Below are 24558 nucleotides of genomic sequence, written 5' to 3'. Positions count from 1 at the left end.
ATAGCCTCAAACCCATAAGTCCCTACACAGTGTGCGCACGCATGCATGCACACACACTCTCTCTCTCTCTCTCTCTCTTCATCTCTCTCACACACCCAATAAGTTCCCTCATACACACACACACACACACACACACACACACACACACACACACACACACCCCTACATTCTTGCACTCTCCCTCAGACACACTTGCACACAAATGGCAGCTATTTCCTTTCTATGCCCACCTGGATGCATGCCACAAAACTGGGTCCCCCTGCTGAGCACGACACATTCAGATCATTCCTGGTGGGGTGGAGCGTTCCAAGCTGGGCTGGGGAGACTTGCTTAAGTGGAAAAAAGTTTAGGGGCGACTGAGGGAGGAAGGGGAAGGCGTGAACTTTGGAAAAAGAAAAGGAATTAGAGAGGCTGGCCGTGGGAATGTGTTTGTGGGGGGAGGAAGAGAAGCAGTTTACTGAAGTCTGTTTCTAATCTTCTTTTCCCCTTCTGTTTCAATAAAGCTTTCATATCGTGACACAGGTGAGCAGCCCAGGCTAACCCAATCTGCTTGAGTTAAAGGGATTCATCAGGTACACTTTCTTTGGGAGGAGAAAAAGTCATGGTTTGGTGTGGGGGTTAGCTCAGTGCTAGGGAAACCCAAGGGGAGGTGAGCATTGTGCTGCCTGGCAAGGGACTTCATCATGGTAACACTCCATCTTACAGAGTGATGGACAGGCCTGGTTCTGCTCCCAGCCACACCAGGATCAACTTGCAGTAACTCCTCAGATGTCGATCCCAATCCACAGCAGTGCAGGTGAGAGTAGAGTGCAGTCCAGCATTATCCAAGCACTTGGATAAGTGAATAATAGTCACCACATGCTTTCTAGGTAGGCAGCTGGCATGTCCCTGTTGCAGAGAAAAGGAAACTGAGGCATGGGGAGGGAAAGTCCACTGACAAAGGGTGTAGAATTCAGGGAAGCCCTCATTGTGTTCCCACATTGCCACATCCAGCTGGGTCCTGAAGCCACAAGTGCTGTGGCCAGCACTGAGAGAAGTTGGGATGGAAATTGGGCGTGATGGTGGTGATCTGGACACACAAGAAAACTCCACAGTCTTGTGTTGGGGGGTGGCAGCACACATGTGTACGGGGGAGCTGACAACAGCTGCTTGGGTCCTTCCCCACCTTGCCCATACTACAGCATTCACCAGCTCAGACAGTGGTACCTGCTGTGCCTGCGCTGTGTCTACTTCTTCCCAGCATCAACTGTTTCATGCTTGCATGTACCCCTAAAGAAAAAGCTTGTTCTTCCTTCTTTGTCCATGAAAAATAAGCAGCAGCTCTCAATAGACCCAGTAGGGAGCTCCTGCCCATTTAAGGGGCCTTTGGTGCCAGGCTTAGCCATTCCTAGAGATTTACAGAACAGCGGGAGGTGTGTTTGGTTGCTATACTCGCAATGCAGTGGCAGTGATCCAACTTGTGGCTTGGGCTGGGTATTCCCAGAGGCTGTACTATAGCAGAAGGAGAAAAATAGAGTGTCAAGTTTCTGAGGACTGAAATATAATGGAGAGGACATACTGGAAAGTCCTAGGAGAAGTGGTCTAGTGTGTCAAAATTGGCAGAGTTGTCTTTCAGTGCAGTTGTGGTGCTGCAGTGCAGCAGAGGGGATGCAGTTGAGTCTAAGTGCTGGATTTCCAGGGACTACGATATAGCAGACGGGAGGTTGTCATGTCTTGGTGATGGAGATTCCCTGGGGGCTATGATATAGCAGGGGGAATGCATCATTCCTCAATGCAGCGGGTTCCTAGGGGCTGTGATACAGCATATGGGGTGCAGTGGTATCTTGGTGCTGGGAGTTCCCTTGGAGTGTGATGTGGCAGATGAGGGTGGAGTCACCTCTCAGAGCTGTGGGTTCTTGGGTGCTGCGATGCAGCTGCTTAGACCTAACAGTGCTGCATGACTGAGATGTCCAGGTGGATGCGGCAGAAGTGTCCTCTTGTATTTGTGCTGGAGGTTCCCTGCAGGCTGTGAGATGTAAGTCAGGGAGTTTAAAGTTGCTGCCTGGGAGCTGCAATATGGAGGAGTGGATCCACTCAGCCATGGGAATTTCCAGTTCCCAGGTGCTCTGCTGTAACGTAATGAGGATGAAGTACTTGTCACGCTGAAGAAAACTCCTCAGAGTAGCTGGGCCTGTCTGGGTGTTTGATACCCAGAGGTTGTGTTGTGACGTTGTAGAAGGGGATCTGTACATGTTGCTGAGGGGGTTTGGCGTGTGCTGATACACAGACCTGAGGAAGCCTGATTTACAGAACTTTTGAGGTATCTAAAGATGAAGAGGCACCTGGTGGGACTTACACACGTTTCCACTGGAATTAAGTGACTAACATCCATTGTGTTCTAATGTACCTGTTTCATGTGGGTGCCTTTCATGTGGCTCAGTCTCAGGAGTCTTTCCAGGGCTTGTGATTCAACAATGAGGAGTTGCTAGAACTGTACTAGTAACCACCAGCTGATGACCTGGCCCAGATATAGTTGTGAGTCTGCTGCAAGTCACCCTTGAAGTGGCTGCATGGCATCACCAGGTGAAGTCATCCCCACTGGTTGTGCTTCTTCCCACCTAGGAGGGACTTTTTGGGAGTGTCCCTGGCTGTGGGGAAGTTTGGTGCCACAGATGAGCGTGGAGGTTCAGGGAATCCAAGAGACATCCTTGCAAAGTCCTCCTGGCTCTGCCCAGCTGCCTTCCTTCCTTGCATGGCACAGATCCTGAATGACAGCAGGCCTCCGGACTGGGTCAGAGGCAGCTCCAGCATGAAGACCCTGCCTCCAGCACCTGGCATAACAATGTCCTGTGGACTGGGGAGGTACTGCTCTGAGATCAACTGGCCACTTGCCCCCTATCTACCAACAGAGCTGGGCCTGTGAGGCACTGGTGGGCAGCAAAGAAGGAGCCACAGAACCAGCACCCCCTGTCTTTCACCCTTAGCCTGGATGGAATGGCAGGGAAGCAGTCGGTTCAATAACACTTGCTTGGTTTCAGGGGTTCAGCCTGGTTTCTCTAGAGGAACATGGCAGGGGCCTCAGTAATTCTGTTCCCTAGGGGAGAGATGGGCTCTTCTATCTCTTTCTGTTTGATTTGTCTATTTGGGAACAAACAGCTCTTCTTTCTGTGTTTGGCTTGTCCTTTTCAGTATTGCTACCAGTTACAGGATGGAGAGGTACTTCCAGGTGACTTCTGCCTCAAGGCACCTCTCTCCTGTGGCTAAGGCTGCCCCCCCCACCCATCCACCCACATAAACTTTGCATGCCCCTGTCCTCCTTCACTTTTGGCAACAGCAGGTCCCCCCAGCTCCTCTCAAATGGGTAGATCTCCTACCCCTGCCAGGTGATCTTTCCACCCTGGGGGAACCCAGAGCTCATGGGCTATATGTGTCATCTTTGTGCTGGGATGGCAGTTGGGGAGTGTATCAGTGGGGAAGATGAATAGGCAGATACCTGCTCAGTCAGGAGAATATCTGGGGAGCCACTCAAGCTGAAATAGATCCTCTTTCCAAATCCCCTTAGCATATATAACACCATGTCTGGGAAGTTTAAAAGGAGCTAGGAAAGAGGAAAAAAATACTCTGGGAGCTGGCAAGGGAGAGAGGTGCTTGTGAAATGACTCCTCTGATGGGTGTCCAACTTCTCTTGACACTTTTATAGGGTTACCCTTCAGGATTGATATAAAGTGTATGATGCAGCCCTGGCTCTCAGCACAAGACAGTTCACTTGATGGGAGCCCTTTCTTCACATCCCCTTTGGACGAGTTCTGCTTCAGCCTTTCATCTGCTCTCTTTCCCCTTCCCATTTTCCATTCTTCTGCCTGTTTTTTGCCTCTTGTTCTCACATACATCAGCACTATCTTTAGTAACAAAGTGTTACTCACACTAGTCAGACACCAACAACACTCCACTTACTGCAGTTCAGTAACTCCTGGCTTACCGCATTGTCCACATCCTTTTCCACAGCCAGGTCCTCAATCCGACCAAGTCACAGACTTGTTGCCAGCATAGCTATGTGCAACACCACTGCATTGCCAAAAGCCCATAATGTAGACACCATTGTGCCAGCAGAATTGTGCTCTTGCTGGGGTCTCCTGTGTCACCTGGGGTGGGAATGGAGGAGGCTGCAATAAACCAGACAGCACAAGTACAGCTTTGCTAGTATAGCTGGGACTGTATTAGGAGTGTCTTGCTAGCAGTGTAGCTCATGTTATCCATAGGGTAGACCTAGACTTAGTTCCCTGCTCTTAATGCAGTCATATATACACCAGTGCAAAACAGTGTGTGAAATAGTACCACATGGGAATGCATCACTGGAGCTGCTAATGCAAGGCAAAATAGAAGTGTAGGCTGGATCGCTGTGCATGGGACAGGCCACTATCAGTGAAGTTCATGGCAGCACCAATGCAGAAATGACTACATGGAGCCTGATTCTGCATTTATGTTACTCTGGTGGAGTAGAGAGACAGTAAATGATATTCACTCACATCCACTTTCAGGCCAGGGTGTATGACCAGAGAGCAATGTAGAAATGGCCGTGCTGTACATGGGAATCAAGGCCATGTGTTCCAAGCAGACGGGCAAGGCGAGGAAGGGAAAAAAATAACTTGGGTGAGTTGTTTTTAAGTTCCTTACATAAATCAAGGCAGAAATTAAGTGCATATTTCAGAAATGTTCCTCAGCACAAAACCAAGTGTAAAAAGCCCCAAACTAAGCCTAAAGTATTAATTGCAAGCACCATTTCCGGCCTTTCATAATCACATTTTCAAAATATTAATCATGAGCAGAAACCCAGAACAATTTATTTTCTGTCTTTCTTTCTCCAAAAATAGATGCCTGCTGGGGAAAGCATCAGTTCTCCTGTCCTTCACCTCCCATCTGGTCTCCCCAGTTTCTTGTCTAACTCCCACCACATTCAACTTGCCCCCACCCCTCCTCAGTCATTCCCCCCTTCCTCATTTCCATCTCTCAATCCCTCTGTCTTCATTTCATCCCACAGCCTCCCCCACTCATTCTTCAGGTTTGTCACACACAAGAGCTGTCTCATTTCAGCCCCTTATTCCCTATAGTAGTCAGTGTGGTTGGACCACTGCTGTTCTGTAGCCAGAGGCGATAAAGCAGACTTTCAGCTAATCGGGTTTTACCTCCTATCTCAAGCCCTGTCTTGTCTTGACACGTAGTTGACGGCAGTGGTGCACTAGCACAAGTTGTTGGTCACTGGTGGGTAAACTGGGACCATTTCTAAGCATAGAGAAGGTCTCGGGTTATTTCTTGCCCCATCATTCCTCTATCCTCTTGTGTTCCTCCTCCCATTTCATGATAGTGCCTAAAACTTCCAAAGCTCAGGCACCCACATTATGTTTCCAGTGGAGGTGTTAGCATATGGGAGTAAGCTCCTAAGTGCTTAAGACTCTCTCTGTGCAGTGCTGAATGCCAGTGCCAGTTAGCCTTTCCCATTGGCAGTTAGCTGGCCTGTGGTGCCAAATGGATGTGGCTACCCTGCTTGCAAGCACTGCTGCTGGGCACAGTGAGTTCACAGTCTGCACATGGCCCAGGCTGCTTTTTGAAAATGAGATGTAGGGGAGTATTTTAAAGATTTTTAGGTGCTTAGAGATGCAAAGTGTTTCCTGGTGGGATTTGCTGGAGACCTATAGAGATTTAGTTCTTAGACACTTGTGAAAATGTTACTCTCTCCCCCACAACCCATTTTTCACAACTGGTCTCCCTACCCCTGACATGATCCCCCTCCCCCCCTTCTTCTTCCCCCAGACCACTATATTGCACAATGTTTTGGTAACTTTGTTGAGGGGGTGGTTGGGAAGAGAACTGAGAGCTGAGGCGTGATGTGGGGCAGGGGGGCATGTACAGAACTTTGGGAACACTTTAGAGCTTTTAAAAATAATAATATTAATAATCATTTCCAATCTTGTTAAACATTTTTTTTCCTTGAAACCCTCCTGGTTTCTTCAAGAAATTGTTCAAATCCTCCGAAACATGTTTTTCTAACTAAGCAGATTAGTTTACATCTTGTGGCACTTAAAAAAATTATTATTATACAAAAAAGACTCAGATTTATGGCTCTTTCTCTGGCCAGATCTCCCCATGTTAGATCCTTGGCAGTGCTCTTTGGCTTCAACTTCTGTTTCTACAAAGGCCCTTCATGCTGCCAGGCTTCCTCTCTCCCTCCCATCCCATTCCATCCAGCTTATTTCATATACACCTCTTTCCCCCAGATTCAGGGTCATGTGTGCAGTAATAGTCTGTAGGTTTCTTACAGGGAGGAGGGTTAGCAAGCTTTAAAGCCACAAAGTTTTGGGAAGCAAAATCCAGCACTCAGTCCCTGATGCTTCACAGAACTCCAGAAGCAGAACGGTCCATGCTGCTTGTGGCTCTGGTTGGTGTAGAGGCCTTAGTGAGGTGCTGCAGGGGATTAGCTACGTCTGGGCGCAGTGGTAACCTGCTCTGCCTTGATTTGGAAGCATCTTAGCTGCATTTGTTTTTGTATGGTGCCAGGCAGCATTGTGCTGCATCCTCTTAACAGCAGCAGGACCCTGCCTGGCATCCAGGAATGATCAGGAGTATTGCCCAATTGAGCAGTGGTTTTTCAAAGCTGGGACAAAAGTCCCATTTTCAGGGACTCTTTAGGGGGCACCAGCACACAGCTCTGAAATTCAAGACAGTCCTGGAAAATTTGAGCTGGCTGGCAGTTTTAGCAACTGTCACTCATCCCAGTCTCTCACAGGCCCTGTCACCCCCCCGCCCACACACAGCCAAGTCAGTGGGTTTGGTTGCAATACAGTTGTTACCTGACCTGATTCCAGCACTGTTGAAGCATGTGATATGTTTGGTATCAAGCCATGTCTGTAACCATGGCTAGGTTCTTAGACAGTTGTGAAAATGGCACTACGAGACTAATGTTTGACATGAATGGCTCTCCCCTATCTGCTGTCCCTCCTGCTTGTGCATTTCTTTTTAGTACCTCCCTGGACAGTGTCACTTCCTGATGCAATGATTTGGGGCTGCAACACTGCCAGCAGCTGTGGTGCTGAGGAGAAGACCCCTGATACAAACTGATGCTTACTGCTGTAAGAGGTCCCCTAAAGGGGGTTAACCTAGGTGCAAGTACATGCAATACTGAGCACAGTGGGGGTCCTGGTTCTGCCTGAGGGCACCACACATGATAATAATAATTCATGTCTGTCAGAGGCAGAGTAAATTACTAGCATAAGAATCTATGACTCACCCTGGATCCTCTTATGTTCAAGCCTGTACTTTGTGGGGGTCCCTGGATGCTGCATTTGAAGTCTCAGCGCAGATGTAGAATTTCACGAGATGAGAAATAGAGATGTTCAGCTGTTCCTGGGTACCTCTGTGCCATGTCAGCTCATGTGTCTGCCTTGAGCCTAGATAGTCCATTGAGCAGATATGGGGAAGACACACTAGTTCCCTAGCTAGCATCGTATCCACCTGTCTTGGACTCCCCAGCCTGAATGACTAAGTAGCCATGTACAGCTGAGTTAATTTGGGGGAAGCTGTCAGCAGCAGAGCAAGGTTTAAGCTCATGCCTCTGTAGTTGCACCAAAAGGCTTTTGTAAGTCCTTGTAACTGCTGTCCTGTTAGAACCTTTGTTGAGCTGATCTGCTGAGGGCAGATACTACAGTGATGAGTGAAATAAGAAGTTGTAAAGAACAGGCTAGAATCCCTGAGAATAAGATCATACGTTGCTAACTAAAGAGAAGATTGGATTTTCAGAAATACCTGGAGAAAGACTGACTCTGATCCCACAGAAGGCAATCGGAGTTTCACCATCCACCTCGATGAGTGTCACTGAGCCAACACAGAGTGCTTTCAAAAATCCCACTCATAGCTTTATACATGAAACAACACTGTCAAGATAAGGATCGCATAGTATTTATAACATTATTGTGCCATTTGGGCTAACCTAGTGCCTGTTCTTTCCAAGTGTCACTGACCAAGAGCTACATTTTATCACTGTTTTGGGATTGCCAAACAATCTCAATGTTCAGGAACTAAATTCAGAAATTGTACTCTATTATCACTGGAAAAATGATAAAGCGTACCCCTGTACTCAGTCTGCTGGATGAATGAATGATTGGAGAACCTTTGGAAGTTGATCATATACTATCTAGGGACAACTAATATCATAGCTAAAAATAAGGACCGTGATGTATGGCTATGGCACCGAGAGTCAGGGAACTGTAGCTTTAAGGCATCTTTGCATACTTCCAATACCGGGCTATTCCACCAATGAAAGTTAAGGAAGCCTAATGGTTTCTTGTCTAGTTTATGCCAACTGCCAAAGACCTGAAGGACTGTTATGGCAGCCTGGAGTGGAAGTAAGCTGGATTGGGAAGTAGCAGAAAAACAATATTTTCCATAGCTGGGCGAAAGTGGGAGGTGGTGGGAAGGAGAGCTTCTGCTCCACGTGGGTAGGTCTCCTGTGATTTAGGACAATGACTTGACACTGGCACAATGCAGCCTCAACATACTGGACACTCTGGGTTAAGTTCTCCATCATTTTGAGCTGGTGCACATCATGTGCCCTATAAACCCACAATGATAATTTGACAATGTGGCTGGACCACTAGGCCCTGGGACAAAATTTTCTTCTAGACTAGGTGAAGGCTCTAATGGGCCATGGAGAATTAATCCTGCTGTCCCCTAGATGTGATGTCACAAGGCCATGGTTGAGCTGCACCAAAATGGAAGAGGAGGGTTTGAGGGAAATGTAGTGTCACTGAAAAATATAGCTGCAAGGGACCTTGAGTAGGCAAAACAAGTCCCCTGCTCCGCTCAAGGCAGGATCCATCCCTGTCTAAACCATCCCAGACATGTTTGCTGAACCTGTACTTAAAATCTGGCATTCTGTTGCCCAGGAGCATAAATAGGAATATTGGTACCCTGGGCAAAGATGCCGGGGGGTGTGTGTGTGTGTGTGTGGGGAGGGGTTGCTGCTCCTGTTTTGGCCTCCCACTCACCCACTCCTAGTTATACCATTGCTGCTGCCTGTGCTGTGTTGTACCTATTCTCTTCACAGAACCTGTTCCGAGTACCTGTTTTGTTCACTGAAGATGCTGGCTAGGCATGTCAGGGAGTATTTGTGTATAGTAAAACCTGCTTCCATGAAGAGGGTTGGACTAGGTGACCCTTCAGTCTCCAGGGCTGGCAATCAGATATCTGTCATCAGTGCTACATTCATCTAAGAGGGGATGAGAGATCCAAGAAGCACAGCACAAATGACCTGGTCATAAAGTTTGCCTTCGCATGTTTCTGCACTTCTCCACGTGGAAATGGAGAGGAGATGGATGAAAAGCAAACGAAGAGTGGCAGCTCCTGGGCACCACAGGCCTAGGCAGAGCGGGCAGGGACAGGCTGAGTTATAGAACTGCATTTATTCTCTTTTGCTGGGGAATTAGCTTCGTGCTGAGTTGTTTTTATCAATGACAAATTTGAAGCAGAAGGTACAAAGTCCAAAATAAAAGGGAGCCAGGCAGAAAGGGAGAGCGCAGTGGAATCTGGGGTCAGCTTGTGTTTCTGGTTTTCTTCCGTTTTTTTGGAAATTGGCACAGGGAGGTTGTTATTCTTTTCCCCAGTCCTTCTGGCAGCTCACAGACAAAGACAGCTTCATTGACTGCTTGCCCTGTCCCAGGCGAAAGGGAGCCAAGATTACCAAGCTGGACAGAAAACCTGAGAGAGGGGAAGAAAGGAAGAAAGAACAGCAAAAGAAAGATGGGCTTAGAAAAATACGACCAAAGCAAAATGTTTGGAAATAGACAAATTGAGATGTTCAAAGGAAGATGGCAGGAGAAAGGAAGGAAGAGAAGAGGCTTCTTTGTGAAATTGTTGGGATCAAAGGTGTTGCAGAGCAGAAGAGCATACCCAAACTTCCCTACTCTGATTTGCAAGCAAATTTGGGACTTTAGAAACAGGTACAAAGAGGCCTGATCCTAACTCCCTATGCAGGTGATTGGACTTGAGCAGGTCAGGAAGCACAGCCTGTCTGAGAGCAGGATTGCCCCTGCCCCCATATTGGGCTGGAATATTGCTGCATGTGCCCAAAGGACACCACCATCTCAACTCCAGCAGCACCTACCACCACACCCAGAGCCCAGGAGAAGCAGAGGCATAGCAAGCAGTTTCTGCACCCTAGAAGGGGTGGTAGTGGCTGGGGCAGTCATGGTGGCTGGGCCAGTGGCAGCCACCCCCATTCCTGAACTCCCTCAAAATCAGTGCCCAGAGCTACTGTCCTGGCCACCCACCTCTACTTATACCGTGGAGGAGGTGTGATCTGGTGGGTGAGGGCAACACTGCTGGTAGCACAGCATGTTCTTAACATGGCTGTTGCTCCGGAGAGGGAACTCAGGAGCCAGAACATATTCATAAATGATCCATCCCTTTCTGTGTGCCCTGAGCACTGACCTTCCTTTCGGATCCATGTCTCTAGTGAAAGTGGTATCTTTGACTCTGATCCCCTTCTCCTTCTGCATCTCCCATGTTTGCAAATCTGCAGTGCTTGAATGAAGTGCTTGTCCACGTCTTCATCTCTTGTCCCTGGAGTTTCTGCTACTATCCACTCTACATCCCAGCCCTTTGCAGTTTAGCATGTGCAGAAAGAGGCTGTTCCCTGCCTCCTTGAGAAATGCAACTGTATCCAACTCCACAGAGAACTCCACCAGATTCTAGCTGTTTCAGAACTCAGCTCAAAACTATTTCTCGTGGGCCAAATGTAACCAGGTGTAATGCCACTAACTGCAATGGAATATGTGAGAGATGAGATTGGGCTGATGTGTTTAACACCCTCTGTGGGACTGTATCCAGCGCACCCAAAAGGACCTGGGGCACAGACCCTCAGCTGGACTAAATCAGTTAAGCTCTACTGGTTTTGGTGGAGCTGTGCCAATTCACACCAGATGAGGATCTGCTGCCTGGCCTCTCTCTGCCTGTCTCCTAGCTCCTACTAGCACCAGCTGCCTTCTTCCAGTCTGGCTATGGAGAGTACAAGGACTTTTTCCTTTACTGCTCCTACCACCCCAGGCAGCCGGCCTGTGTTTCTCCACCGTCTATTTTATTTTAGATCTCAAATGAGCTCACCCATGGGCTGCTTTCCTCCTCATTGTTCTTAGTATTTGTATTGCCTTATCCCCCAAAGAGTCGATCTGAATCCATTATACTGGGAGTTGTGCAAATACACAAAAAGCCCTGTTGGTCCCTGTCTAACAAGCTTCAAATCCATGCCTCTCAGTTTCTCTCACCATCTGCTGTCATTTATTTTGAGCTCTGCTGTTTTATTATTCACAGTAGACCAAATCCACAGCTGATATAAACTGACAGACCTCGGCAGAAGTCAAAGGAACTACATCAATTTACACCAACTGAGAATCTACTCAAAACAACTCCCAGAGAGCATCAGGGGGATTTGGTGTGTAAATAATCTGCAGTACAAAATGATGCTGGGTTTTACTGCTCTTTGATTCACCATGACTGCTGAGCTAGGGTCCTGCAGATATTTATCTGTAGGCTTCTCCTCTTCTCTGGGGGTGATGCTGTCTCTGAGACAAAGCTTCTTTAAAATCACTCAGAGCGTAATCTTTCCTTGTTTCTCCTCTGCAGACTGTGACTCGTACTGCAAACCAGCCAAAGGCAATTACAAGATCAATCTGAAAAAGTACTGCAAGAAGGATTATGGTAAGAAGATCCTCCCTGCATTCGAGTCAATTTAGCTGTGAAGAAAAGTGAGCTTGGGATGGTTTCACCCATTCCTGATTTGCTCAAGGTGCTCCCAAGTACATGCCTCCCTGCCCATATCCCATCAGAGCATCCTTCCCATGCTCTCAGCAGCTCATTCTCTCCATCTTCTGCACACCACGTCCCTCAAACTAGCCAGAGCTCTGATCACTCACAGAAGAGACTTCCAAGGTCGGCAGAGACTAAAAGTCATTGCTCTCTGATGATTGCTTTGAGGCTAATGACAGTCTTCTGTTGAGCTGATGTCCATACCCCACAAAAAGTCTCCCTTTCAGCTAATTTTCAGCTAGCTGATGGGAATTTGTACCTACTTGGTAGGTGCTAAGTATTAAAGGGGATCACTATGAATGGCTTGGATGTAAAATTGCAGGTCCCAATCTGAATATTTGTTGCTCTGTGGCATTAAATAATCTGAGGCATCTGAGGCTGAGAGTTGCATCCATGGTCAGGAAGTAACTGCAAGGGCAGCAGTTTCTCAGATTTTTGCCTTTAGTGTGCTTGTGGGTATCACTCTTCTAGATACAGCAGGGTTTGCAGAAAAAGCCACCTTTCCCCTCCTTCCCCAGAGATCCGATGTGAACCTCTCACTTCCTAAGGCACTCCTTCCAGAGCAGTGCTGAAATGTACTGAGGGTTGGTGGTGGGTGAGTTCAGGGTATCAAGCACTGCCATCATGGTATTGTACTGGCCTCAGGGGCAGAGAGGCCTTAAGCCTCCAGGCCTGTCAATCTGGCCCTTTTCACTAGCACTAGATTCATGAAAACAAACCTTCTAAAAAATTCCGTGCCCTCTCCTCCTCTCCCCCTCCGTCCTTCTCTGTCTGCCAAATATGTTAAAAAGAACATTTTCTCCATGCGCTAGTTTTCTGAGGGGGCTTGGGAGAAATCTGATGAAAATCACCCCTGTGAGGCCAGGGCTCAGAGGATCCTGACTGCACGTTGTTAATCACTCTGACACAAGTGCATTCACACTTAGGAGCGATGGGAGGTTTGTCGGGGAGAGTTTTTTGATTGATCTTCCGCAGGAACCCTTGGCTCTAGCAGAAAAGATGTTTTTGGCAAGGTGGAGAGCAATAGAAATGGTTGTCAGATGGCTTTGAGTCGGGTGCAGTGGGGGGAGGAGGTAGCTGGAATGAATGTGAGCTTGGAGTGAGAAGAGTCCGGCTCTCTAAAGTTATCCCCACCATTCAGCCAGACTTTTTTGCAGCTAAACCCATTTAGTTTCTCAGGATTTCCACTGGAATGGCACTCAACACAGTGCCTGACAAGCCAACCATGCCCCTTCCATGGATTCCTTTAGTAATCTCCTGGGAGGTTAGAGACCATTGGTACTGTAACATGCTGAGTAGAAACAAGTCCTAAATTAGAGCATTTTAGATGTAAAACAGCCTACTGGAAATAATTTTTTCCCTGAAAATTGTCTACACAAAATTGTTTTAATCAAAAAGTCATTTTTAGTGCAAAAAAAAAAGAGAAAAGTTTTGACAGAAACATTTCAACCAACCCTACTCCTGAGTCACCGAGTACTATAGCCAGGAGAAACCATTAAATATCATTAAATCAGCCCATACAGAAGCTGCTATGAAACCAGACAGATTGTTTCATTAAAGGTTGGGGCTCCCATCTAAAAGTAGAATCAAGTGTACAAATACCAAGCCAAGGAAGTTTGCCTGTTGCCAGAACTTTATAACAATCATACAAATATTGAGCCAAGAAGGTCTGCCTGTCGCCAGACTTTTATTAAAGGAACCAGGGAAATAGTATCATTGCCAACTCCTTCCTGCTGTCTCAGTCACTGCATCTCTCTTTGCCTCTTTTCTCCCAGTCGTCCAAGTGAATGTCCTAGAAATGGAGACCGTGGCAAACTGGGCCAAGTTCACTATCAACATCCTCTCAGTCTACAAGTGCCGCGATGAGCGGGTGAAGCGAGGTGACAACTTCCTGTGGATCCACATGAAAGACTTGGCATGCAAATGCCCCAAGATTCAGATCAGCAAGAAGTACCTGGTCATGGGAATCAGTGAAAACTCCACTGACCGGCCAGGACTAATGGCCGACAAGAATAGCTTGGTCATCCAGTGGCGGGATGCTTGGACCCGGCGCCTCCGGAAACTGCAGCGGCGGGAGAAGAAGGGGAAGTGCGTGAAACCATGATTGGTTTTGTGTCTGTCCCTTATGGAAGCCCCTGCCCTTTTCCCATGCTCCAGACTGCTTCCCAGAGACTCTGTATATATATATAGTGTGAATGGACTCTCCTGTCTATAGTGTATATTTTGGCAATGATTTCCCTCTGTGCATGTATGTACATGTGTGTGTGTGCATGGGTGGGCTTTTTCCCTTAACGTTTATTAAAAATAACACAATAACGACAAACCTTTAATGAGGAGCAAAGTGGAAGAAGACGCTGGTGGCGCCCATTGTGTGAAGAAGCATGGAGGAAATGAGTCTATCTGGGCACCTCCCAAGTTTGTATGTCTCCTTATTTCTGACCTCTTTTCCCTTTCAGTGAGGAGCTTGCCTCTCACTGCTGCTTCTGGTGTCTGAGTGTGAAGTCTCAACGCTTTGTTCTCCTTGCTCAGTGTTAGCCTCATAGGATTGCAGTAGTCTCAGCTCTGCAGTCCATTTCCACAGCCTATGAAAATGGCCCACTTTGAGTTTCCTATTCCCTCTGTGGTAGCTGCAGCAGATCTACACTGATCTATGCCAGCTAAGGACCTGGCTTGACATGCTGATTTCAGATCTTGGACTGCCTCTGCCTTTCTTTGTAGCCAGTATAGTTGTTGGGTAAGGGTGGGGTCCAGGAATGTTGTGGTTCAGAATGGTGGCTCATTAGTAGGCTTATCTAAGGCCCTGGGCTGGCAGGCAGGGGAACTGTGGGTTAAGGCACTGTCAGAACTGCATGGTGGAGATCCAGTTATTCAGGGTTATGGTCCATTGGCAGAACTCCTGGTAGACCCAGCACTGGACGACTGATGTTGAGAATTCCATGCGCTGGACATCCCACAGATGCTGGAAAGGCAAGGGGGTGCAAAAAGGCATGGTCAGTGTCCTGCAAGAGGGCTGGGAAGCCCAGAGAGCGACTCAGTGGGGTTCAGGCTGAGGCGTCCTGGCTGAACTGTGCTGGATAAGCATGACACACATTTTGCTCCCAGCACATAATCCTGCCAGCCCCCCACTTGCCTTTGCAGTCATGTGTGAAGCTGTCTAGACAGCCACTGCCCTGACCCTTAACACGTCCAGTCATTATAGACATTCATCCACCACCATGGGGTGGGCTTGAGTCCCATTCTCTTCTACTTCGCAGCACTAGTTCCCGGTAGCAGCACCATCCACATTACCTGAAGTTACCTGAGAATGCTGGGACATGGACAGCTCTTCTCATTTTGCAATCAGTGCAACCATGCCCTTTAGTGGGACCCTGACTTTATGGCAGGAGACTGAATCTCCTTTCTCACTGACACCAAGTTTTACACCAGCCTGGCTCATGTGACTTCCATGAAGTGACTCCTGGTATAGGTATGATCTAGACCAAACTCAGTGTGTTGGGTCCCATGCAGTTTGCAGACTCACTCAGTTTGAATATGCAGTTTGAGTACCAAGGCCCAGATTCTGATCTCTTGTACATCCATATAAATGCAGGGTGCCATCAGGCTTTTTGAAAGGCCTGTGATGTGGTTTGTTATTGTAAGATTGCAATTAATGTCCACTTAGTTTCTAGAAAATACTGCCTAAAATATTCTACCAGAACAACACTGAGCAGCCTGTGTGTCTCAGCTCCTCAAAGATATTTAGGAGCCTAATCCCTACAGACTTCAGCAGGAGTTGGGGACCTTCATGGGTATCAGTGGTTGCAGGTCTCAGCTACAACAAGGCCCCTTCACTCCTCACTCAGTCCCCTGCCCTGTTTGCTAATCCACAAGCAAAGCTGGTCCAAGTACCTGATTGCTTCCTGAGCTGGTGAGAGCAATATCTTGCACTGTTGTTAGGGGTGGGGAGGACAGGAATTGTATTCCAGACGGTGTCTCATTGAATATTATGCAGGAATCTGTGTCTCTACGCCTGTCCTGAGAATGATGCATAGCTCTGAGTGCTCAGACAATTCCGGCTACGAAACCACGGGTTGCTGGCAATATGGGAATCACTCACAGTTTGCCTGAAATTAGTAATAGTAACAATGGCCAAAAATAACAAGATCCTTTATGGGTAACATAGTTTTGACTTTGGCCTGTAACACACTTATGGTACAGCAGGCTCTCGTTCCCCAAGCTGACTGGCAGTGGGGCTTTGGGCTGACAGTCTCACTACTGAACTTAAATTTTAAAGGTATTTTCTGTGCAAAATGTTCATGCGACAAATAAGAACAGTGCATGAACAAACTGAATTATCCCTCCCAGCCCCCTCATGGTGCCTGTGTTCCTTGGGTGGCTGGGAGGGCACTAGTGAAACTGATGAACTCCTTGCCCAAAAGTGGAGTTCTTAGGAAACTTGTCAGTGAAGAAAAAAAAACAGGGGTCATCCACACCCCAAGTGTCTCGTCCTCCAACTGGCTGTGATTTACAGGGCTCAGTCCCCCATCCCCCTCAGCCTTTGTGCAACCTTTTTCATTAGCATGAAATAGTAGTGCAAAACACAACCAAATAAGAGTCCAGATCCCCAGTTGATGCAAACTGTCCTATTAAAGCCAGTGGGACCTATGCCGGTCTATACCAGCTGAGACCCTGGACCATGAATGGTAGTAGTCTGCATTGGTTTTGCACAAGTGTGAATAGCTGTAAGGTAGAGGAGCAGGAGACCCGGGAGTTTTATGATGTGCCCCATTGGCCCCACAGAAATCAGAAGGGGTCTTTCTGCTGGCTTTAGTGGCCACTGGCTCAGGACCTGGTGCCATGGTTTTTATTTCCTCCAGGTCTTTGGGGAAGGGTCTATGTGTATGCATGTGCATTCATGTGTGCTACTGCCTCTGATCTGCAGGTAGCAGCAGGAGGAGGGGCAAAGACCCCCTCCAGGCAACCATGAAAGTGAGCTACTATCATAATAGCAGTTTAACTTTAAAATTTTTGGAAACTGCAAAGGCAAAGCAAAAAAGGAGGGACTCTTTCCACTCCTGACAGCTGGTGTATGAATGTGCTTCTCAGAGGTAGCAGGCATGTCTTTGCATTCTCATGCACTGAATACCACTCAAGCTGAACTCTTGGGGAAGAATTAATGCCTGAGTAGATGCAGCCTCATACCAAGGGGCTGCTGAGTTCCACTCAAGCTCAGGTCTGACTCCAGTGCACAGGCTTCTTACTGTCCCTATACACAGAGGTGAACATCACAGGTAGATTATGTAAGTTGGTCCTTTCAGCTGCAGCCCAAGGGCCAAATGCAGCCCTTGGCCTCAGGAAATCCAGCTCACTGCTGCGTTCTCCCTGTTATGGGAGGACAGCACAGATCAGCTCCTGGATTTTGAGGCTGGCAAACACAGAGTTATTTCTCCTCATGTTCTGCTAAAATTTTAGGTGCATGCATATCTAAACGTTGAGATTCCCAGACCTCTAGGAGATTTAGATGGGAATCCAAAATGAAAGTCATATTAAAATAACCTCATCTGTCTGTGTGCCTTTACTTTTTATTTAGATATATGAACACACATGGGCAAACTGAGTACTGTTTTCAGGCTCCTTGCAAGGTTGTCCTGAAGACTGCAAAGTTTGGGCACCCATAAAGGTATGACATGGGCAAAGCACACTGCAAGAAGCCCTACCTCCTCATCTCTCTGCTTCAGTTGTCTTTAGACCTGCATGCTATAATTTGCATATCCTGTAAATATCTTCCTAAATGCAACACAGCAAAAGAATGGGGGAGATGCTACAGACCAGGACGTCTCCATGAAATACTGTTGAATATGTAAAAAGAAACCCAACAAATGTTATGGAACATAGTGTAACATATATAAGATATGTACTTTTTCTTTTTTTATTATTATTATATTATTATTATTATTATTTTAATAACACAAATCTAATATGTCTTGCCTGTCTAACCCAGTGTTTTCTTTCCATGAGACAATTTAAGATTGGATTCTGTACTTAAGTTGACTGATGGTGCTTCCTCCCCTCTGTATTCCTCACCTAACCCAGGTGTTAGCACTGCTGACTTTCATTCCAGTCTCTCCTGCTCTGCTTGGGATGAGGCAATCAGGAAAAAGAATTTCCTCCAGAGCATGTAAGAAGCTGTTCCAAGGACAGCAAAGAGTCAGAGGCTTTGACGATATAAAAGGGACAGATGAGCTGGCTTCAATGGTGCTGTGCCTATTTATCTAGCTGAGGTACCTTTCTTCTGTTAGGAACTTGTAGGAGCAAAGATCAAAGCTAAATGTAAAAGGGATATAATCAAGATAGAAGCCACAGGGCCTTGGGTCTTATTCACTTGGGATGCAATTCCCCCATGTGCACTTAGTGCATAGCTTGTGCACTTAAGTACTGAAGTCCCACTTAAGTACTCAAAATAGGGCTGAAATTGGATTGGCTGTCAGCGGTGCTTCTACCTTGGGCTAGCCTACAACACAGGAGATGTCAGTCAGTCACTCTTATAACTCCATTTATATCAGTAAATTTACAGCAGCATATGAGTGAAAACAAAACCTAACTCAATGGGCCACAAGTGCTATGGGATATAGCTTTATTGAAATTAATGGCGTTGTGACAGTTTGCATTGCTAGAAGATTTGTCCCCATGCCTTTAAAATGACCTCTATGTTCATTAATAGCACTACCAATGATTAAAAATCACAGGTCTGATTTCTGCTGATGCAAATGAGCACAACTCCATTGGTTTCAGCAGAGCTACAGAGCTCATGGAGGTAAACCAGCTGAGGATCTGACTCAAAGAATTTATACTTGAGCAGAGCCCATTTGTTTGGGCAGCAAAACTGTTCTATTTCAAGCCAGTCCACTTCTCAGGCAGTGCTTTTGACTTTGGATCCCAAAACTGCAATGGAAGATTTCAATTTAAAAGGGTCTGTATTTATTGGAATTAAACAATTATAGGAAATAAAACTCCTTCTTTCATCTTTTGACTTTGAAAAACCTCAAGTAATAATAATAATGCTTAGTATTATTAATATTATTATCATTATATTTTTCCCAAAGCCTAACTTCGACATTTCAAATGTTTGAGGTTTGTTTCTTGAAAGAAAAAGTTCACAGCAAAATAAAAAGAATATCAGCCCACAGCTGGTATAATATCATTGCAACCAACATTCTTTCTTGTGTAATTTATGAAAGAATAATTAGCAACCAAACAGGAAACTGCCTTCTAGTCTTTTTAATATTGCAAAAAAATAGGTGAGGGATCATGCAAAGTCACCCAAACTATGGTAAAGGGGCATTTATAGATCACTATAAAAGTTATACATGTTACAGCTGTGAGCAGTATATGTTACAGAGGGTTTTAAATGGATTAATAGTAGGTATTATACATGCTTGTAAGTCATGGATAATACAGCCTGTTGGACTCTATAACAGTCTAAACAATTAATTAGCCATGATCTAGAAATCATGTAACTATCATTACTAATCTGTCTAAAATAAAACAGAAGATGACCCATACCTTTCTAGCAGGTTACTACTGAATTATCCCCTTGACATCTGTGGTTGAAATCTTGGTCCTATTGATGTCTACAGAGCCAAGATTTCACTTAGCAGGACATAGTAGTGTCATTACATCTTTTAGTAAGTGCCTCCAAGATTGGACCCAAAGGACTGCACAAATTTAACTGCACTGTTTAACTATCAGCATACATGAGCCACACAACCCCTAGCCTGAACACAGTTGTACTAATATAAAACTGCATATACTGAGAGGTTTGCTGCCTGGAAGGAAAAGGGAATAAAGAATACTATGATGAACACTTTTGTACTGTTTTAACCATGTCCATATTTGGGATTGCATTGGTATAATTATAGCTGTAGAAGAAAAATCTAACCTTTACCAATAGTTTATATATTTCGCAAAGTGGTTCCCAACCTTTTTTTGCTGCAACCCTAAATTGCCCACCAACAGGACCTCCTGACTCAGCACCATGGGGGCTGCTGGAAGCAGAGTGCAGCAGCGGCCCGGGGGGCATTGCCCCCTTTGTGCATGGTGGCCCTGCCCCACCCACCACTCCTGGACAGTACATGTGAATGTGCATGTGCATGTATGTGAAAGCCCTTCGCGACCCTACTGAGGACACCCTGCAACCCTGATTTGGGTCATGCAGTGAGACTGGGAACCAATGATTTAGCATATGTGGTTTCGGCATATTGTTCCAGTCACCAATGTGAAGAGCTTGAGGACCATCAGGCAGCATTGTAAATAGACATGAGTCAAGTGTGGGACATGATCTGAAGTACATTTGTTATCATTGCAAAGACCCCATTGCTATAGGTCTGAGGCTCAGTGACCTTGTCCAATTTGAAAACAGTTGAAAAGTGCCCAATAGTGGCGTGGGTGGTTGTTGGTTGTAGCTGTGTTGGTCTAAGGACAAGGCAAACAAGGTTCTTTGGGTAAATGTGATATCTTTCATTAGACAAACTAAATAGTTGGAAAAAATGTTCTTTGCAAGCTTTCTGGCACAAACACCTTTCTTTAGGTATAGGGAGAGTCTGCTGGTGTTTTGTGTGTTCTCCTAGGTGGAATAAAAGCCAAAATGCAAAATGTGGGCCTGTGAAACTGCAAATGCATGACAGTGAGGATTAGAGGGAATGGGAGACAATAGGTGTGAGACAGATAGGTGGAGGGAGAAAGGGGGGAATGTTGAACCGGTGAGAGAATGTAGCTCGTAAAATGCAAACGGGTTACCTGGGGCTGTCGGATGGCAGGCAGGTTGTAATGCACAATAAATCCAATGTCTATATTTAGTCCATGATTTTTTTGTATCCAATAGATTTATGAAGTGAAGTTTGTAGGCTCATCCATGAAAGGTGTTTTGTAAGTTCCCTTTGGGGATTAGAACTGAGAGACTGGAGAGAGAGTGGCTGTTTTCTGAGAAGAGTGCACTCACAGGTAATTGAATATTTTTGTCTTCCATGGATTTTTGGTGTGTGTTCAATCTGGTACGCAGTTGTTGTTTGGTTTCTCCTACATATTCTCCATTAGGGCATTTAGTGCACTGGATGATATATATTACATTTCTGGAGGTGCAGGTGTAAGACCCAGGAATGGTAATGGTTCTGTTGTGGGATGTAGTTATTGTGGGAGTCATAGAGATGAGTTGGCAGTTTTTACATTTCTTGTCCTGGCATGGTCTGGATCCATTCAGTGTGCTTTGGGCCATAGGAAGTTTGCTTCTGGTGATGAGGTTGGCAAGTTTCGCTTCCTGTTTAAAGGCTAGGATAGGTGGTTCTAGAAAGATCTCTTTAAGAATTGGGTCTTCTTCTAGTATGGGTTGCAATTGTTGGAGGATTTTCCATATAGGTTGCTATGAAGGATGGTATGTCATAACTAAGGGGGTGTGATTCGTAGGGATTTTCCTTTTGTACTTCAGCAGTTCTTCACATGGTATCCAGGTGGCTCTTTCAAAAGTGGGATCTGTTTCTCTGGAGCAGTGTCCTTGTTGGGTGAAACTCTTTTGAGATTTACAAGGTGACAATCGCGGGTATTCTTCTCAGTGCAGATTCAGTGGTATTGGAAAGCTTGTCTGTATGTTATGGCTTTCTTGGTGTGTTTAGGAAGATTGCTGGTTCTGTGCAGATGTGTATATTGATTGGTGGGTTTCTTGTATATGGTGGTTTGTATTTTACCATTTTGCATATTATCATAGTGTCTAAAAAGGAAATGTTGGTGCAGGAGTATTCAAGAGAGAGTCTGATGGAGGGGTGATGATTACAATGGTGTGGCCAGTTAAATCCTTGTTGACTGACTGTAGGGTCAGAGATGATGTGGTGATTGATTGGTGCTTGTGCTAACCATTCTTCGTGTTATTGAGTAAGTAAGGAAAACCAAAGGTTTTTGAAAGAGTGGATCATACTGGGCATCTTGAGGGGAGCCGAGCTACTGGTGAGTGGAATATGTCTCAGTACACTGGCAGTGTAGGATTATCATGAAGTCTGGCTAGTAAGTTGACTTTAGCTTTTCTGCAGTGGAGACAAGGGGGAGCAATGTTATTGAGGACTGGTAACCATGGAAGTGGAGTGAGGTGCAAGGTGCCTGACACAAGTCACATTATCGCATGAAGTTGGGTGTCCACTAGTTTGCTGTGTGACGAACGAGCCCATACAGGGGCACAGTATTCTGCAGCCGAATAACACAGTGTGAGAGCAGATGAACATAGGGTGGGGGCACTGGCACCCCAAGCAGAGCATGCAAGTTTGGCAAGTAGGTTATTCCTTGCTTTGATTTTTAAAGCAGTTTTCTAGAAATGTGGTTTATAAGTTAAAGTCCAGTCAAGAGTGACTCCAAGATAAACTGGGTGGATACTGTTTCACAAACTCTGTTTAAAGACTGAAAAAAAAGTATTTTGATTGTTAGCAAGAGCTAGTAATCAAAGATTTGCACACTATATCTTAAATTAATTCAACTGGAAATCAATATTTTGTTATAACGAGAAACAATCTGGTAAATTAAACAAACCATTACAACTATGGAATGCACAGTTATGCACCTATGAAAGTATCCCTGTCCTAATGCTTTCTAATAGCAACACTGATTCTTTCAGTACTAATGCAAATGATCAAATTTGGATTATTACTTGGAAATATCTTTAACATAGGCAATCAGGACTCATGGTAGAGGTGATATTTTTATTAGACCAATAGATTTTTACAAAAAAATGTCCTTAATTGCAGTCTTTCAATTAAAGCTTGCAATTATACAATTTTTTTTGCAAAAATCTAGCTGGTCTAATAAAAGATATCACCTCTACCACAGGTCCTGATTGCTTTTTCCTTTAGACTGATACAGCTACAACCTGGATCTTTAACGTGGGGGCACCTTTTGTAAGAGACTGGAACAATGACAAGTATTATTGCTTCAGGATTTCTTTTAAAAAATATTTCTGCAGCTTTTCAAGGTATTTTAGAGTTAATCAAAATTTCTAAATTGACAAGATTTCATCACAAAGTTGAATTGGAATGAAAAATGAGGATTTTTAAAATGGGAACCTTGTAATTTCACTTCTGTTTTACTTTACTTTTTCAAATGTAAAAATAATGAGTATTGTTGTTGTGACGTTGAATCTGGATAAGCAAATTGAAGAAAAAAGTTCAAAGGTTGGAAAATGATTAATATTTTTTCCACATTTTTCTGTCAGGTCTAATGACTGAATGCACACACTTGAAATTTTAAACTTGAGATTTATTACCTAGCTAGTGAGATAATCTCACCATAGTTTTGTTTTCTGGAACTTGAATTCATCTGGAAAAATAGTACTGAATCCTCCAAAGGAAACAAGTCTCTTTAATCAATAACTATTTATTCTCCCATGAAAACACAGTGAGGCCAATTTTCTTCTGAATTACACTAGTATAGTAGTATACTCATATCTGAGGACACTTTTTGTGGTCACTCATCTTCCCTAGAGAAAGACAAGTCACACTTTCTCTCTCTCTTCAAGCTGTCCTTTTTTGTGTGCACTAATGGAAAGAAGGTGATTACCCTTTCCTTCAGCCTACCACAAAGATCTAGTAGGAGTTGTCTCGTCCTAAATGGGGAAGTGGAGAACAACTACTCCCCACACCATTTTATTTTTCAGGTGTCTGGGTTCCAAGACTTTCAGTCTGGATGGTCTTCTATGCTTCATATAACCAATGTTTTTCATTGCGTGGGCCTGATATAATCGACATTAGGAAATCTTACAGCAGTTTCATCTCTCCTTCCAATCTACACATTCCTCCCTGGCCACATCAGTAACTCCAGACCTAAAATTCCCTCTGATCTCTACAGTCCAGTGGGATATTGATCTAGGAATGGGGTGGAGCTGGTGAAGGGAGTAATATTATATGCCCTACCCATACTTCTGATGTTATCTCGAAATCAGACCTGCTGCTCACCAAAAACATATGCAAATACCTTGTCTCCTCCTCTGGCTTTTCTCAGAATATGTGAAGATTTCAAGTGAGAGAACAAGTCAAAAGGAAGCTCCTCTCATGTTTGGAGCTGGCTCCAACCCTTGGCCCTCCAATCTTCTGATGATGCAAATTCATTTTTAAGCTCCTTGAATAAAGACAAAATGTATCTCAGAGATCTCCTGTCTGATGGTCTCTTCATTCTTTCTGCAGGGAAGACAAAAATTTAATCAGGAGACTGGCTGGATGAAGGACATGGGGGAGGGAAGGTTGAGGTAACCGCTCTCAAAAACAGCAGATAACATTTTTCAGCAGCCATTATTTATGGCTCCAAGGAAATACATGCGTGGTTTGGAAACTGAATTGTTTTCCCTCTCAAAAAAAAATCTCAACCTCCCTCTCTAAATTTTCCATTGAAAAATGTGAAAAATGCCCAAGATACCTTCCATGTTGGCCATTCTTTGTAATATTTATTTAATTTACCTTGCACATACCAGTGCCAATTTAGTGTTTGCTGTTCAATCTCAGGTATTTTTCATTTAATTTTTTTTAATGTTCATTTCCACAAAGGTCTGTTCTGAAAGTGATAAGAAATTAAATTTAACAAAAACCCTGTTGATAAATGAAATGGGCCAGTCACCCAAGCCAATACAAGGAAAGGCTTTGGTACCTGCCATCAGTTTGTGAGTGTGTGTGTGTGTGTGTGTGTGTGTGTGCATGCGCGCGCACATGTGTAGGAAGAGCTGGA

At 45.2% G+C, this 24558-nt stretch overlaps 1 protein-coding gene across 1 annotated transcript in view; it reads left to right on the top strand.

Moving 5' to 3' along the window:
• The window catches only part of NTN3 (netrin 3), a 122353-nt gene extending 103356 nt beyond the window's left edge, over nt 1–18997 (top strand). Inside the window, exons 6-7 of the mRNA XM_019507652.1 lie at nt 11650–11724; nt 13608–18997. Coding sequence (XP_019363197.1) covers nt 11650–11724; nt 13608–13936 — 404 coding nt within the window. The 3' untranslated portion in view covers nt 13937–18997. The remainder of the gene's footprint in view (nt 1–11649; nt 11725–13607) is intronic.
• The last annotated feature ends 5561 nt before the right edge of the window (nt 18998–24558 follow it).

Source organism: Gavialis gangeticus, unplaced genomic scaffold, assembly GCF_001723915.1.
Source record: "Gavialis gangeticus isolate Ggan-Ray unplaced genomic scaffold, GavGan_comp1, whole genome shotgun sequence".
In the NCBI taxonomy this organism is placed as follows: domain Eukaryota; kingdom Metazoa; phylum Chordata; order Crocodylia; family Gavialidae; genus Gavialis; species Gavialis gangeticus.
This window is presented reverse-complemented; position numbering and strand designations above follow the sequence as displayed.